Source organism: Oncorhynchus keta, unplaced genomic scaffold (genome assembly GCF_023373465.1).
Source record: "Oncorhynchus keta strain PuntledgeMale-10-30-2019 unplaced genomic scaffold, Oket_V2 Un_contig_21255_pilon_pilon, whole genome shotgun sequence".
In the NCBI taxonomy this organism is placed as follows: domain Eukaryota; kingdom Metazoa; phylum Chordata; class Actinopteri; order Salmoniformes; family Salmonidae; genus Oncorhynchus; species Oncorhynchus keta.
The window spans coordinates 46,891-62,358 of record NW_026282377.1 but is presented as its reverse complement, the minus strand read 5'-3'; the positions used below and the strand labels follow the sequence as shown (position 1 = coordinate 62,358).

The window sequence follows — 15,468 nt, the reverse complement described above, 5'->3', positions numbered from 1 at the left end:
TTGTTATTATGGCTGGCTGGTGGTATAGATCCTGTTGATCCTTGTTATTATGGCTGGCTGGTGGTATAGACCCTGTTGATCCTTGTTATTATGGCTGGCAGGTGGTATAGATCCTGTTGATCCTTGTTATTATGGCTGGCTGGTGGTATAGATCCTGTTGATCCTTGTTATTATGGCTGGCTGGCTGGTGGTATAGATCCTGTTGATCCTTGTTATTATGGCTGGCTGGTGGTATAGATCCTGTTGATCCTTGTTATTATATGGCTGGCTGGTGGTATAGATCCTGTTGATCCTTGTTATTATGGCTGGCTGGTGGTATATAGATCCTGTTGGTCCTTGTTATTATGGCTGGCTGGTGGTATAGATCCTGTTGATCCTTGTTATTATGGCTGGCTGGCGGGCTGGTGGTATAGATCCTGTTGATCCTTGTTATTATGGCTGGCTGGTGGTATAGATCCTGTTGATCCTTGTTATTATGGCTGGCTGGTGGTATAGATCCTGTTGATCCTTGTTATTATGGCTGCCTGGTGGTATAGACCTGTTGATCCTTGTTATTATGGCTGGCTGGTGGTATAGATCCTGTTGATCCTTGTTATTATGGCTGGCTGGTGGTATAGATCCTGTTGATCCTTGTTATTATGGCTGGCTGGTGGTATAGATCCTGTTGATCCTTGTTATTATGGCTGGCTGGTGGTATAGATCCTGTTGATCCTTGTTATTATAGCTGGCTGGTGGTATAGATCCTGTTGATCCTTGTTATTATGGCTGGCTGGTGGTATAGATCCTGTTGATCCTTGTTATTATGGCTGGCTAGGTGGTATAGATCCTGTTGGTCCTTGTTATTATGGCTGGCTGGTGGTATAGATCCTGTTGATCCTTGTTATTATGGCTGGCAGGTGGTATAGATCCTGTTGGTCCGTGTTATTATGGCTGGCTGGTGGTATAGATCCTGTTGATCCTTGTTAATATGGCTGGCAGGTGGTATATATCCTGTTGATCCTTGTTATTATGGCTGGCTGGCAGGTGGTATAGACCCTGTTGATCCTTGTTATTATGGCTGGCTGGTGGTATAGTTCCTGTTGATCCTTGTTATTATGGCTGGCTGGTGGTATAGATCCTGTTGATCCTTGTTATTATGGCTGGCTGGCTGGTGGTATAGACCCTGTTGATCCTTGTTATTATGGCTGGCTGGTGGTATAGATCCTGTTGATCCTTGTTATTATGGCTGGCTGGTGGTATAGATCCTGTTGATCCTTGTTATTATGGCTGGCTGGTGGTATAGATCCTGTTGATCCTTGTTATTATGGCTGGCTGGTGGTATAGATCCTGTTGATCCTTGTTATTATGGCTGGCTGGTGGTATAGATCCTGTTGATCCTTGTTATTATGGCTGGCAGGTGGTATAGATCCTGTTGGTCCTTGTTATTATGGCTGGCTGGCTGGTGGTATAGATCCTGTTGATCCTTGTTATTATGGCTGGCTGGCTGGTGGTATAGATCCTGTTGATCCTTGTTATTATGGCTGGCTGGCTGGTGGTATAGATCCTGTTGATCCTTGTTATTATGGCTGGCTGGCTGGTGGTATAGATCCTGTTGATCCTTGTTATTATGGCTGGCTGGTGGTATAGATCCTGTTGATCCTTGTTATTATGGCTGGCTGGCTGGTGGTATAGATCCTGTTGGTCCTTGTTATTATGGCTGGCTGGTGGTATAGATCCTGTTGATCCTTGTTATTATGGCTGGCAGGTGGTATAGATCCTGTTGATCCTTGTTATTATGGCTGGCTGGTGGTATAGATCCTGTTGATCCTTGTTATTATGGCTGGCTGGTGGTATAGATCCTGTTGGTCCTTGTTATTATGGCTGGCTGGTGGTATAGATCCTGTTGATCCTTGTTATTATGGCTGGCTGGTGGTATAGATCCTGTTGATCCTTGTTATTATGGCTGGCTGGTGGTATAGATCCTGTTGGTCCTTGTTATTATGGCTGCCTGGTGGTATAGACCCTGTTGATCCTTGTTATTATGGCTGCCAGGTGGTATAGATCCTGTTGATCCTTGTTATTATGGCTGGCTGGTGGTATAGATCCTGTTGATCCTTGTTATTATGGCTGGCTGGCTGGTGGTATAGATCCTGTTGATCCTTGTTATTATGGCTGGCTGGCTGGTGGTATAGATCCTGTTGATCCTTGTTATTATGGCTGGCTGGCTGGTGATCCTGTTGATCCTTGTTATTATGGCTGGCTGGCTGGTGGTATCCTGTTGATCCTTGTTATTATGGCTGCCTGGTGGTATGGACCCTGTTGATCCTTGTTATTATGGCTGGCAGGTGGTATAGATCCTGTTGATCCTTGTTATTATGGCTGGCTGGTGGTATAGATCCTGTTGATCCTTGTTATTATGGCTGGCTGGTGGTATAGATCCTGTTGGTCCTTGTTATTATGGCTGCCTGGTGGTATAGACCCTGTTGATCCTTGTTATTATGGCTGGCAGGTGGTATAGATCCTGTTGATCCTTGTTATTATGGCTGGCTGGTGGTATAGATCCTGTTGATCCTTGTTAATATGGCTGGCTTCCTGCTAAGTGATATTGGTCCTGTTGAACCTAGTTGTTAATATCATCTACTGTACCCTTGTAAAGAGACACTGTCAGGGACATGCCATCTAATGTACTCTTGTAAAGATATCAGGGACATCTCATCTAATGTTCTCTTGTAAAGATATCTCTCTCTCTCTTCCCCTCCCCCCTTTCTACCTACCTGGTGATGACGTAGGGAGCAAAGCAGACCATGAATGTGCCGATGAAGGTACTGATCTTCCTGGTTGCTCTCTGTCGCCTCCTCTTCTGCTCTTCCAGACAACGCTCTCGAACACTGATCAGGGAAATATGTGGTTACACTTTATTTGACACACGTCTTCATGACATGAACATGATTATGTTGTTAGACCTAAAATCAGGTGCCATGAGGTGTCATTAGGTGTGCTTAGCTGTGCTGAAGATAGAATAGAACACAGTAAAACATAATGGATTAGAACACAATAGAATAGAACACAACAGAATAGAACACAATAGAACACAATAGAATAGAACACACCAGAATTGAACACAATAGAATAGAACACAATAGAACACAATAGAGCACAGTAGAATAGAACACAATAGAACACAATAGAATAGAACACACCAGAATTGAACACAATAGAATAGAACACAATAGAACACAATAGAGCACAGTGGAATAGAACACAACAGAAAATAACGCAATAAAACACAACACAATATAATAGAACATAATAGAACATAACGCAACACCATATAACACAATAGAACACAACACCATTTAACACAATAGAATATAACTCCATAGAACACAACACAATAGAACACAACACCATTTAACACAACAGAATATAACGTAACAGAATATAACACAACACAATAGAACACAACAGAATAGAACACAACAGAATAGAACACAACAGAATAGAACACAACACAATAGAACACAACAGAATATAACACAACAGAATAGAACACAACACAATAGAACACAACAGAATAGAACACAACAGAATAGAACACAACAGAATAGAACACAACACAATAGAACACAACAGAATAGAACACAACAGAATAGAACACAACAGAATAGAACACAACAGAATAGAACACAACAGAATAGAACACAACAGAATAGAACACAACAGAATAGAACACAACAGAATAGAACACAACAGAATAGAACACAACACAATAGAACACAACAGAATAGAACACAACAGAATATAACACAACAGAATAGAACACAACAGAATAGAACACAACACAATAGAACACAACACAATAGAACACAACAGAATAGAACACAACACAATAGAACACAACAGAATAGAACACAACAGAATAGAACACAACAGAATAGAACACAACAGAATAGAACACAACAGAATAGAACACAACAGAATAGAACACAACAGAATAGAACACAACAGAATAGAACACAACAGAATAGAACACAACAGAATAGAACACAACAGAATATAACACAACAGAATATAACACAACACAATAGAACACAACACAATAGAACACAACACAATAGAACACAACAGAATATAACACAACAGAATAGAACACAACAGAATAGAACACAACAGAATAGAACACAACAGAATATAACACAACAGAATAGAACACAACAGAATAGAACACAACACAATAGAACACAACAGAATAGAACACAACAGAATAGAACACAACAGAATAGAACACAACAGAATAGAACACAACACAATAGAACACAACAGAATAGAACACAACACAATAGAACACAACACAATAGAACACAACAGAATATAACACAACAGAATAGAACACAACAGAATATAACACAACACAGTAGAACACAACAGATCATAATAGAATAAAGAAATGTCCCATGATGCATTGTTCTGGTTTCAACATGAATTCAAAACAATAGTGAGTTGGAGTAAAGTGAGTTGGAGTAAGGTGAGTTGGAGTACAGTTGGAGTATAGTTGGAGAAGGTGAGTTGGAGTAAAGTGAGTTGGAGTAAAGTGAGTTGGAGTAAGGTGAGTTGGAGTAAGGTGAGTTGGAGTAAGTGAGTAGGAGTAAGGTGAGTTGGAGTAAGGTGAGTTGGAGAAGGTCAGTTGGAGAACAGTTGTAGTAAAGTGAGTTGGATAAGGTGAGTTGGAACAAGGTGAGTTGGAGTAAGGTGAGTTGGAGTAAAGTGAGTTGGAGAAAGTGAGTTGGAGTAAGGTGAGTTGGAGTAAGGTGAGTTGGAGAACACAAGTAAATGAGTTGGAACAAACACAAGTAGAACACAAGTTGGAGAATAGAGTTGGACAACAGAATTGGAGAAGGTGAGTTGGACAACAGTGAGTTGAGTAAACAGTAAGGTGAGTTGAACAAGGTGAGTTGGAGTAAAGTGAGTTGGAGTAAGGTGAGTTGGAAACAACAGAGTTGGAGTAAAGTGAGTTGGAGTAAGGTGAGTTGGAGTAAGGTGAGTTGGAGTAAAGTGAGTTGGAGTAAAGTCAGTTGGAGTAAGGTAGTTGGACAAAAGTGAGTTGGAGTAAGGTGAGTTGGAGTAAGGTCAGTTGGAGTAAGGTCACAGTACAGGTCAATTGGAGAACACAAGTTGGAGTAAGGTGAGTTGGAGTAAAGTGAGTTGGAGTAAGGTGAGTTGGAGTAAAGTGAGTTGGAGTAAGGTGAGTTGGAGTAAAGTGAGTTGGAGTAAGGTGAGTTGGAGTAAGGTGAGTTGGAGTAAGGTGAGTTGGAGTAAAGTGAGTTGGAGTAAGGTGAGTTGGAGTAAAGTGAGTTGGAGAAGGTGAGTTGGAGTAAACAGTTGGAGTAAGGTGAGTTGGAGTAAGGTGAGTTGGAGTAAGGTGAGTTGGACAAGGTGAATAGTAAGGTCAGTTGGAGTGAGGTGAGTTGGAGTAAAGTGAGTTGGAGTAAGTTGAGTTGGACAAGGTGAGTTGGAGTAAGGTGAGTTGGAGGAAGGTGAGTTGGAGAAGGTGAGTTGTAGTAAAGTGAGTTGGAGAATGAGTTGGAGGAAGGTGAGTTGGAGTAAGGTGAGTTGGAGTAAGGTGAGTTGGAGTAAGGTGAGTTGGAGTAAGGTGAGTTGGAGTAAAGTGAGTTGGAGTAAGGTCAGTTGGAGTAAGGTGAGTTGGAGTAAGGTGAGTTGGAGGAAGGTGAGTTGGAGTAAAGAGTTGGAGTAAGGTGAGTTGGAGTAAAGTGAGTTGGAGTAAAGTGAGTTGGAGTAAAGTGAGTTGGAGTAAGGTGAGTTGGAAAAGTGAGTTGGAGTAAGGTGAGTTGGAGTAAAGTGAGTTGGAGTAAGGTGAGTTGGAGTAAAGTGAAGTAAGAGTTGGAGTAAGGTGAGTTGGAGTAAGGTGAGTTGGAGTAAGGTGAGTTGGAGTAAAACAGAGTTGGAGTAAGGTGAGTTGGAGTAAAGTGAGTTGGAGTAAGGTGAGTTGGAGTAAAGTGAGTTGGAGTAGTTGGAAGGTGAGTTGGAGTAAAGTGAGTTGGAGTAAGGTCAGTTGGAGTAAGGTGAGTTGGAGTAAAGAAGTTGGAGTGAAGGTCAGTTGGAGTAAGGTGAGTTGGAGTAAGGTGAGTTGGAGGAAGGTGAGTTGGAGTAAAGTGAGTTGGAGTAAGGTGAGTTGGAGTAAGGTGAGTTGGAGTAAAGTGAGTTGGAGTAAGGTGAGTTGGAGTAAGGTGAGTTGGAGTAAAGTGAGTTGGAGTAAGGTCAGTTGGAGTAAGGTCAGTTGGAGTAAGGTGAGTTGGAGCAAGGTGAGTTGGAGTAAGGTGAGTTGGAGTAAAGTGAGTTGGAGTAAGGTGAGTTGGAGTAAGGTGAGTTGGAGTAAGGTGAGTTGGAGTAAGGTGAGTTGGAGTAAGGTCAGTTGGAGTGAGGTGAGTTGGAGTAAAGTGAGTTGGAGTAAGTTGAGTTGGAGTAAGGTGAGTTGGAGTAAGGTGAGTTGGAGGAAGGTGAGTTGGAGGAAGGTGAGTTGTAGTAAAGTGAGTTGGAGTAAGGTGAGTTGGAGGAAGGTGAGTTGGAGTAAGGTGAGTTGGAGTAAGGTGAGTTGGAGTAAGGTGAGTTGGAGTAAGGTGAGTTGGAGTAAGGTGAGTTGGAGGAAGGTGAGTTGGAGTAAGGTGAGTTGGAGTAAAGTGAGTTGGAGTAAGGTGAGTTGGAGTAAAGTGAGTTGGAGTAAGGTGAGTTGGAGTAAAGAGTTGGAGTAAGGTCAGTTGGAGTAAGGTCAGTTGGAGTAAGGTCAGTTGGAGTAAGGTGAGTTGGAGTAAGGTGAGTTGGAGTAAAGTGAGTTGGAGTAAGGTGAGTTGGAGTAAAGTGAGTTGGAGTAAGGTGAGTTGGAGTAAAGTGAGTTGGAGTAAGGTGAGTTGGAGTAAGGTGAGTTGGAGTAAGGTGAGTTGGAGTAAAGTGAGTTGGAGTAAGGTCAGTTGGAGTAAGGTCAGTTGGAGTAAGGTCAGTTGGAGTAAGGTGAGTTGGAGTAAGGTGAGTTGGAGTAAAGGTGAGTTGGAGTAAAGTGAGTTGGAGTAAAGTGAGTTGGAGTAAGGTGAGTTGGAGTAAGTGAGTTGGAGTAAGGTGAGTTGGAGTAAAGTGAGTTGGAGTAAGGTCAGTTGGAGTAAGGTGAGTTGGAGTAAAGTGAGTTGGAGTAAGGTCAGTTGGAGTAAGGTGAGTTGGAGTAAGGTGAGTTGGAGTAAGGTGAGTTGGAGTAAGGTCAGTTGGAGTAAAGTGAGTTGGAGTAAGGTGAGTTGGAGTAAGGTGAGTTGGAGTAAGTGAGTTGGAGTAAGGTGAGTTGGAGTAAAGTGAGTTGGAGTAAGGTGAGTTGGAGTAAGGTGAGTTGGAGTAAGGTGAGTTGGAGTAAAGTGAGTTGGAGTAAGGTGAGTTGGAGTAAGGTGAGTTGGAGGAAGGTGAAGTAAAGTGAGTTGGAGTAAGGTGAGTTGGAGTAAGGTGAGTTGGAGTAAAGTGAGTTGGAGTAAGGTGAGTTGGAGTAAGGTGAGTTGGAGTAAAGAGTTGGAGTAAGGTGAGTTGGAGTAAGGTGAGTTGGAGTAAGGTGAGTTGGAGCAAGGTGAGTTGGAGTAAGGTGAGTTGGAGTAAAGTGAGTTGGAGTAAGGTGAGTTGGAGTAAGGTGAGTTGGAGTAAGTGAGGTGAGTTGGAGTAAAGTGAGTTGGAGTAAGTTGAGTTGGAGTAAGGTGAGTTGGAGGAAGGTGAGTTGTAGTAAAGTGAGTTGGACTAAGGTGAGTTGGAGTAAAGTGAGTTGGAGTAAGGTGAGTTGGAGTAAGGTGAGTTGGAGTAAAGTGAGTTGGAGTAAGGTGAGTTGGAGTAAGGTGAGTTGGAGTAAGGTGAGTTGGAGTAAGGTGAGTTGGAGTAAAGTGAGTTGGAGTAAGGTCAGTTGGAGTAAGGTGAGTTGGAGTAAAGTGAGTTGGAGTAAGGTGAGTTGGAGTAAGGTGAGTTGGAGTAAGGTGAGTTGGAGTAAGGTGAGTTGGAGTAAAGTGAGTTGGAGTAAGGTGAGTTGGAGTAAGGTGAGTTGGAGTAAAGTGAGTTGGAGTAAGGTGAGTTGGAGTAAGGTGAGTTGAGTAAAGTGAGTTGGAGTAAGGTGAGTAAGGTCAGTTGGAGTAAGGTGAGTTGGAGCAAGGTGAGTTGGAGTAAGGTGAGTTGGAGTAAAGTGAGTTGGAGTAAGGTGAGTTGGAGTAAGGTGAGTTGGAGTAAGGTGAGTTGGAGTAAGGTGAGTTGGAGTAAGGTCAGTTGGAGTGAGGTGAGTTGGAGTAAAGTGAGTTGGAGTAAGTTGAGTTGGAGTAAGGTGAGTTGGAGTAAGGTGAGTTGGAGTAAGGTGAGTTGGAGGAAGGTGAGTTGTAGTAAAGTGAGTTGGAGTAAGGTGAGTTGGAGGAAGGTGAGTTGGAGTAAGGTGAGTTGGAGTAAGGTGAGTTGGAGTAAGGTGAGTTGGAGGGTGAGTTGGAGTAAGGTGAGTTGAGTTGAGTTGGAGGAAGGTGAGTTGGAGGAAGGTGAGTTGGAGTAAGGTGAGTTGGAGTAAAGTGAGTTGGAGTAAGGTGAGTTGGAGTGAGTTGGAGTAAGGTGAGTTGGAGTAAGGTGAGTTGGAGTAAGGTGAGTTGGAGTAAGGTCAGTTGGAGTAAGGTGAGTTGGAGAAGTGAGTGGAGTAAAGTGAGTTGGAGTAAGGTGAGTTGGAGTAAGGTGAGTTGGAGTAAGGTGAGTTGGAGTAAAGTGAGTTGGAGTAAGGTCAGTTGGAGTAAGGTGAGTTGGAGTAAGGTGAGTTGGAGTAAAGTGAGTTGGAGTAAGGTCAGTTGGAGTAAGGTGAGTTGGAGTAAGGTGAGTTGGAGGAAGGTGAGTTGGAGTAAAGTGAGTTGGAGTAAGGTGAGTTGGAGTAAAGTGAGTTGGAGTAAGGTGAGTTGGAGTAAGGTGAGTTGGAGTAAGGTGAGTTGGAGTAAAGTGAGTTGGAGTAAGGTGAGTTGGAGTAAAGTGAGTTGGAGTAAGGTGAGTTGGAGTAAAGTGAGTTGGAGTAAGGTGAGTTGGAGTAAGGTGAGTTGGAGTAAAGTGAGTTGGAGTAAGGTCAGTTGGAGTAAGGTGAGTTGGAGTAAGGTGAGTTGGAGTAAAGTGAGTTGGAGTAAGGTGAGTTGGAGTAAGGTCAGTTGGAGTAAGGTCAGTTGGAGTAAGGTCAGTTGGAGTAAGGTGAGTTGGAGTAAGGTGAGTTGGAGTAAAGTGAGTTGGAGTAAGGTGAGTTGGAGTAAAGTGAGTTGGAGTAAGGTGAGTTGGAGTAAAGTGAGTTGGAGTAAGGTGAGTTGGAGTAAGGTGAGTTGGAGTAAGGTGAGTTGGAGTAAAGTGAGTTGGAGTAAGGTGAGTTGGAGTAAAGTGAGTTGGAGTAAGGTGAGTTGGAGTAAAGTGAGTTGGAGTAAGGTGAGTTGGAGTAAGGTGAGTTGGAGTAAGGTGAGTTGGAGTAAGGTGAGTTGGAGTAAGGTCAGTTGGAGTAAGGTGAGTTGGAGTAAAGTGAGTTGGAGTAAGTTGAGTTGGAGTAAGGTGAGTTGGAGTAAGGTGAGTTGGAGGAAGGTGAGTTGGAGGAAGGTGAGTTGTAGTAAAGTGAGTTGGAGTAAGGTGAGTTGGAGGAAGGTGAGTTGGAGTAAGGTGAGTTGGAGTAAGGTGAGTTGGAGTAAGGTGAGTTGGAGTAAGGTGAGTTGGAGTAAAGTGAGTTGGAGTAAGGTCAGTTGGAGTAAGGTGAGTTGGAGTAAGGTGAGTTGGAGGAAGGTGAGTTGGAGTAAAGTGAGTTGGAGTAAGGTGAGTTGGAGTAAAGTGAGTTGGAGTAAAGTGAGTTGGAGTAAAGTGAGTTGGAGTAAGGTGAGTTGGAGTAAAGTGAGTTGGAGTAAGGTGAGTTGGAGTAAAGTGAGTTGGAGTAAGGTGAGTTGGAGTAAAGTGAGTTGGAGTAAGGTGAGTTGGAGTAAAGTGAGTTGGAGTAAGGTGAGTTGGAGTAAGGTGAGTTGGAGTAAGGTGAGTTGGAGTAAAGTGAGTTGGAGTAAGGTGAGTTGGAGTAAAGTGAGTTGGAGTAAGGTGAGTTGGAGTAAAGTGAGTTGGAGTAAGGTGAGTTGGAGTAAAGTGAGTTGGAGTAAGGTCAGTTGGAGTAAGGTGAGTTGGAGTAAAGTGAGTTGGAGTAAGGTCAGTTGGAGTAAGGTGAGTTGGAGTAAGGTGAGTTGGAGGAAGGTGAGTTGGAGTAAAGTGAGTTGGAGTAAGGTGAGTTGGAGTAAGGTGAGTTGGAGTAAAGTGAGTTGGAGTAAGGTGAGTTGGAGTAAGGTGAGTTGGAGTAAAGTGAGTTGGAGTAAGGTCAGTTGGAGTAAGGTCAGTTGGAGTAAGGTGAGTTGGAGCAAGGTGAGTTGGAGTAAGGTGAGTTGGAGTAAAGTGAGTTGGAGTAAGGTGAGTTGGAGTAAGGTGAGTTGGAGTAAGGTGAGTTGGAGTAAGGTGAGTTGGAGTAAGGTCAGTTGGAGTGAGGTGAGTTGGAGTAAAGTGAGTTGGAGTAAGTTGAGTTGGAGTAAGGTGAGTTGGAGTAAGGTGAGTTGGAGGAAGGTGAGTTGGAGGAAGGTGAGTTGGAGTAAAGTGAGTTGGAGTAAGGTGAGTTGGAGTAAGGTGAGTTGGAGTAAGGTGAGTTGGAGTAAGGTGAGTTGGAGTAAGGTGAGTTGGAGTAAGGTGAGTTGGAGTAAGGTGAGTTGGAGGAAGGTGAGTTGGAGTAAGGTGAGTTGGAGTAAAGTGAGTTGGAGTAAGGTGAGTTGGAGTAAAGTGAGTTGGAGTAAGGTGAGTTGGAGTAAGGTGAGTTGGAGTAAGGTCAGTTGGAGTAAGGTCAGTTGGAGTAAGGTCAGTTGGAGTAAGGTGAGTTGGAGTAAGGTGAGTTGGAGTAAAGTGAGTTGGAGTAAGGTGAGTTGGAGTAAAGTGAGTTGGAGTAAGGTGAGTTGGAGTAAAGTGAGTTGGAGTAAGGTGAGTTGGAGTAAGGTGAGTTGGAGTAAGGTGAGTTGGAGTAAAGTGAGTTGGAGTAAGGTCAGTTGGAGTAAGGTCAGTTGGAGTAAGGTCAGTTGGAGTAAGGTGAGTTGGAGTAAGGTGAGTTGGAGTAAAGTGAGTTGGAGTAAGGTGAGTTGGAGTAAAGTGAGTTGGAGTAAGGTGAGTTGGAGTAAAGTGAGTTGGAGTAAGGTGAGTTGGAGTAAAGTGAGTTGGAGTAAGGTCAGTTGGAGTAAGGTGAGTTGGAGTAAAGTGAGTTGGAGTAAGGTCAGTTGGAGTAAGGTGAGTTGGAGTAAGGTGAGTTGGAGTAAAGTGAGTTGGAGTAAGGTCAGTTGGAGTAAGGTGAGTTGGAGTAAGGTGAGTTGGAGTAAGGTGAGTTGGAGTAAAGTGAGTTGGAGTAAGGTGAGTTGGAGTAAAGTGAGTTGGAGTAAGGTGAGTTGGAGTAAAGTGAGTTGGAGTAAGGTGAGTTGGAGTAAAGTGAGTTGGAGTAAGGTCAGTTGGAGTAAGGTGAGTTGGAGTAAAGTGAGTTGGAGTAAAGTGAGTTGGAGTAAGGTGAGTTGGAGTAAGGTGAGTTGGAGTAAAGTGAGTTGGAGTAAGGTGAGTTGGAGTAAGGTGAGTTGGAGTAAAGGAGTTGAGTAAGGTCAGTTGGAGTAAGGTCAGTTGGAGTAAGGTGAGTTGGAGCAAGGTGAGTTGGAGTAAGGTGAGTTGGAGTAAAGTGAGTTGGAGTAAGGTGAGTTGGAGTAAGGTGAGTTGGAGTAAGGTGAGTTGGAGTAAGGTGAGTTGGAGTAAGGTCAGTTGGAGTGAGGTGAGTTGGAGTAAAGTGAGTTGGAGTAAGTTGAGTTGGAGTAAGGTGAGTTGGAGGAAGGTGAATGAGTAAAGTGAGTTGGACTAAGGTGAGTTGGAGTAAAGTGAGTTGGAGTAAGGTGAGTTGGAGTAAGGTGAGTTGGAGTAAAGTGAGTTGGAGTAAGGTCAGTTGGAGTAAGGTGAGTTGGAGTAAGGTGAGTTGGAGTAAGGTGAGTTGGAGTAAAGTGAGTTGGAGTAAGGTGAGTTGGAGTAAGGTGAGTTGGAGTAAAGTGAGTTGGAGTAAGGTGAGTTGGAGTAAGGTGAGTTGGAGTAAGGTGAGTTGGAGGAAGGTGAGTTGGAGTAAAGTGAGTTGGAGTAAGGTGAGTTGGAGTAAGGTGAGTTGGAGTAAAGTGAGTTGGAGTAAGGTGAGTTGGAGTAAGGTGAGTTGGAGTAAAGTGAGTTGGAGTAAAGTCAGTTGAGTAAGGTCAGTTGGAGTAAGGTGAGTTGGAGCAAGGTGAGTTGGAGTAAGGTGAGTTGGAGTAAAGTGAGTTGGAGTAAGGTGAGTTGGAGTAAGGTGAGTTGGAGTAAGGTGAGTTGGAGTAAGGTGAGTTGGAGTAAGGTCAGTTGGAGTGAGGTGAGTTGGAGTAAAGTGAGTTGGAGTAAGGTGAGTTGGAGTAAGGTGAGTTGGAGTAAGGTGAGTTGGAGGAAGGTGAGTTGGAGGAAGGTGAGTTGTAGTAAAGTGAGTTGGAGTAAGGTGAGTTGGAGGAAGGTGAGTTGGAGTAAGGTGAGTTGGAGTAAGGTGAGTTGGAGTAAGGTGAGTTGGAGTAAGGTGAGTTGGAGTAAGGTGAGTTGGAGGAAGGTGAGTTGGAGTAAGGTGAGTTGGAGTAAGGTGAGTTGGAGTAAAGTGAGTTGGAGTAAGGTGAGTTGGAGTAAAGTGAGTTGGAGTAAGGTGAGTTGGAGTAAGGTGAGTTGGAGTAAGGTGAGTTGGAGTAAGGTCAGTTGGAGTAAGGTGAGTTGGAGTAAGGTGAGTTGGAGTAAGGTGAGTTGGAGTAAGGTGAGTTGGAGTAAGGTGAGTTGGAGTAAGGTGAGTTGGAGTAAAGTGAGTTGGAGTAAGGTCAAAGTAAGAGTTGGAGTAAGGTGAGTTGGAGTAAAGTGAGTTGGAGTAAGGTCAGTTGGAGTAAGGTGAGTTGGAGTAAGGTGAGTTGGAGGAAGGTGAGTTGGAGTAAAGTGAGTTGGAGTAAGGTGAGTTGGAGTAAGGTGAGTTGGAGTAAGGTGAGTTGGAGGAAAGTGAGTTGGAGTAAGGTGAGTTGGAGTAAAGTGAGTTGGAGTAAGGTGAGTTGGAGGAAAGTGAGTTGTAGTAAAGTGAGTTGGAGTAAAGTGAGTTGGAGTAAGGTGAGTTGGAGTAAGGTGAGTTGGAGGAAGGTGAGTTGGAGTAAGGTGAGTTGGAGGAAGGTGAGTTGGAGTAAAGTGAGTTGGAGTAAGGTGAGTTGGAGTAAGGTGAGTTGGAGTAAAGTGAGTTGGAGTAAGGTGAGTTGGAGGAAAGTGAGTTGGAGTAAGGTGAGTTGGAGTAAAGTGAGTTGGAGGAAGGTGAGTTGGAGTAAGGTGAGTTGGAGGAAAGTGAGTTGGAGTAAGGTGAGTTGTAGTAAGGTGAGTTGGAGTAAGGTGAGTTGGAGTAAAGTGAGTTGGAGGAAGGTGAGTTGGAGTCAAGGTGAGTTGGAGTAAGGTGAGTTGGAGTAAGGTGAGTTGGAGGAATGAGTTGGATAAAGTATTGGATTAGTTGGAGTATGAGTTGGATTAAGGTGAGTTGGAGGAAAGTGAGTTGGAGTTGAGTTGGATTAGTTGGATAAGGTGAGTTGGATAGTTAGTTAGTTAGGAAAGTTTGGATAGTGAGTTGGAGTAAGGTGAGTTGAGTTTGGAGTAAGGTGAGTTGGAGTAAGGTGAGTTGGAGGAAGGTGAGTTGGAGTAAGGTGAGTTGGAGTAAGGTGAGTTGGAGTAAAGTGAGTTGGAGTAAAGTGAGTTGGAGTAAAGTGAGTTGGAGTAAAGTGAGTTGGAGTAAAGTGAGTTGGAGGAAGGTGAGTTGGAGTAAAGTGAGTTGGAGGAAGGTGAGTTGGAGTAAGGTGAGTTGGAGTAAGGTGAGTTGGAGTAAGGTGAGTTGGAGTAAAGTGAGTTGGAGGAAGGTGAGTTGGAGTAAGGTGAGTTGGAGGAAGGTGAGTTGGAGTAAGGTGAGTTGGAGTAAGGTGAGTTGGAGTAAGGTGAGTTGGAGTAAGGTGAGTTGGAGTAAAGTGAGTTGGAGGAAGGTGAGTTGGAGTAAAGGTGAGTTGGAGTAAGGTGAGTTGGAGTAAGGTGAGTTGGAGTAAGGTGAGTTGTAGTAAGGTGAGTTGGAGTAAGGTGCACAGAGAGAAATGCAACTCAAAGACCTCCTCTTACCTCGGGTGAATATCCACAAGCAGCACTAAAGTTTGCATTGTGATAACGTCTATCCGGCTACAGTGGGACCTTGCCACCTTCAGCACTTTCAGGTACGTGACGCACAGGACTAGAAAGGACAGGAGAAAGGTGAGGGAGTGAAACACCACAGTAAACACAACAAACGGAGTCTGACTGCCGTCCGTCACGTCGGAGAGCGTGCAGGACGCGTAGAGCGGACGGTATCCCACCCACGAGAGGCAAGCAGCCGCCGTCGAAAAAGACATAGAATGTATCCACGTGTATCCGAGCACGAGAGCGGCATCTCTATGCCGTATTCTAGAATGGTACCTCAGCGGGAACACGACAGCGATCCACCTGTCGATGCTCAGAGCGGCCATGCTCAACATCGAATTAGTCGTTAAAAACGTCTCCGAGAAGCCGACCGACTGACAGAAAGCGTCACTTCCGGGCTGACCCTTGTTGACGAGACCCACCAGAGTTAGAGGCATGTGGGAAACGGTCAGCAACAAGTTACAAAAAGTGAGGTTGAGGGTGAACACGCAGGGCACTTGCTTCCTGATCTGTGGGTTGTACAGAAAGCAGATCAGCACCACGGCGTTGGACAGCAATGACACCACGATAATGACTAGCATCAAGACGGCGAAAAGCACCTCCACAGCGGACATGGTGTGTGTCCCAGTCACTTATTATAAATCTGCTTTTTGGTAATGATTATGTCCAGATCCAGCCACCGTATGTGGTTATGGAATAAAGGCATGGTGTTAGCTGGAAGACTCACCCCCATAACCACATCCAGACATTCCCGGTTATATCCCTCTCCTGTGGAGCGCAACCGTGTCTCTCCTCTGCCTCGTTGTCCTCAGACTTCTACTGCAGTCCATCAAGTTAGGAGGATTCCAAACATAATGAGAGAGGCCGAGAGAGAGGCAAGTAAACTCCCCCGTTTACGACGAAGTGCAACGAAACGCCAGCTGTCAGGCGCAGTGCCAATATGCCCGTGTCTCTGCAGTGGTGTTATCTTCTGTGACGCTGCTCTCTCAAGACAGCTCCTCTCTCTCTCTCTCTCTCTCTCTCTCTCTCTCTCTCTCTCTCTCTCTCTCTCTCTCTCTCTCTCTCTCTCTCTCTCTCTCTCTCTCTCTCTCTCTCTCTCTCTCTCTCTCTCGCTCTGTATCTCTCTCACTCGCTCTCTCTCTTCAGAATAGACTGAGGGGGATGTAGAGCTCTCTCTCTCTCTCTCTCTTC

General features: G+C 44.3%; 1 protein-coding gene across 1 annotated transcript; it reads right to left on the bottom strand.

Annotated features, from left to right (window-relative positions):
* Positions 1–2,749: 2,749 nt before the first annotated feature.
* Positions 2,750–15,206, bottom strand: LOC127920924 (G-protein coupled receptor 26-like; the record flags this gene model as incomplete). The annotated part of the gene is given in 2 exon segments (XM_052504939.1): positions 2,750–2,867; positions 14,224–15,206. Coding segments are annotated over 2 exon segments (786 nt in total), but the record flags the coding sequence as incomplete, so codon positions are not given.
* Positions 15,207–15,468: the final 262 nt, after the last annotated feature.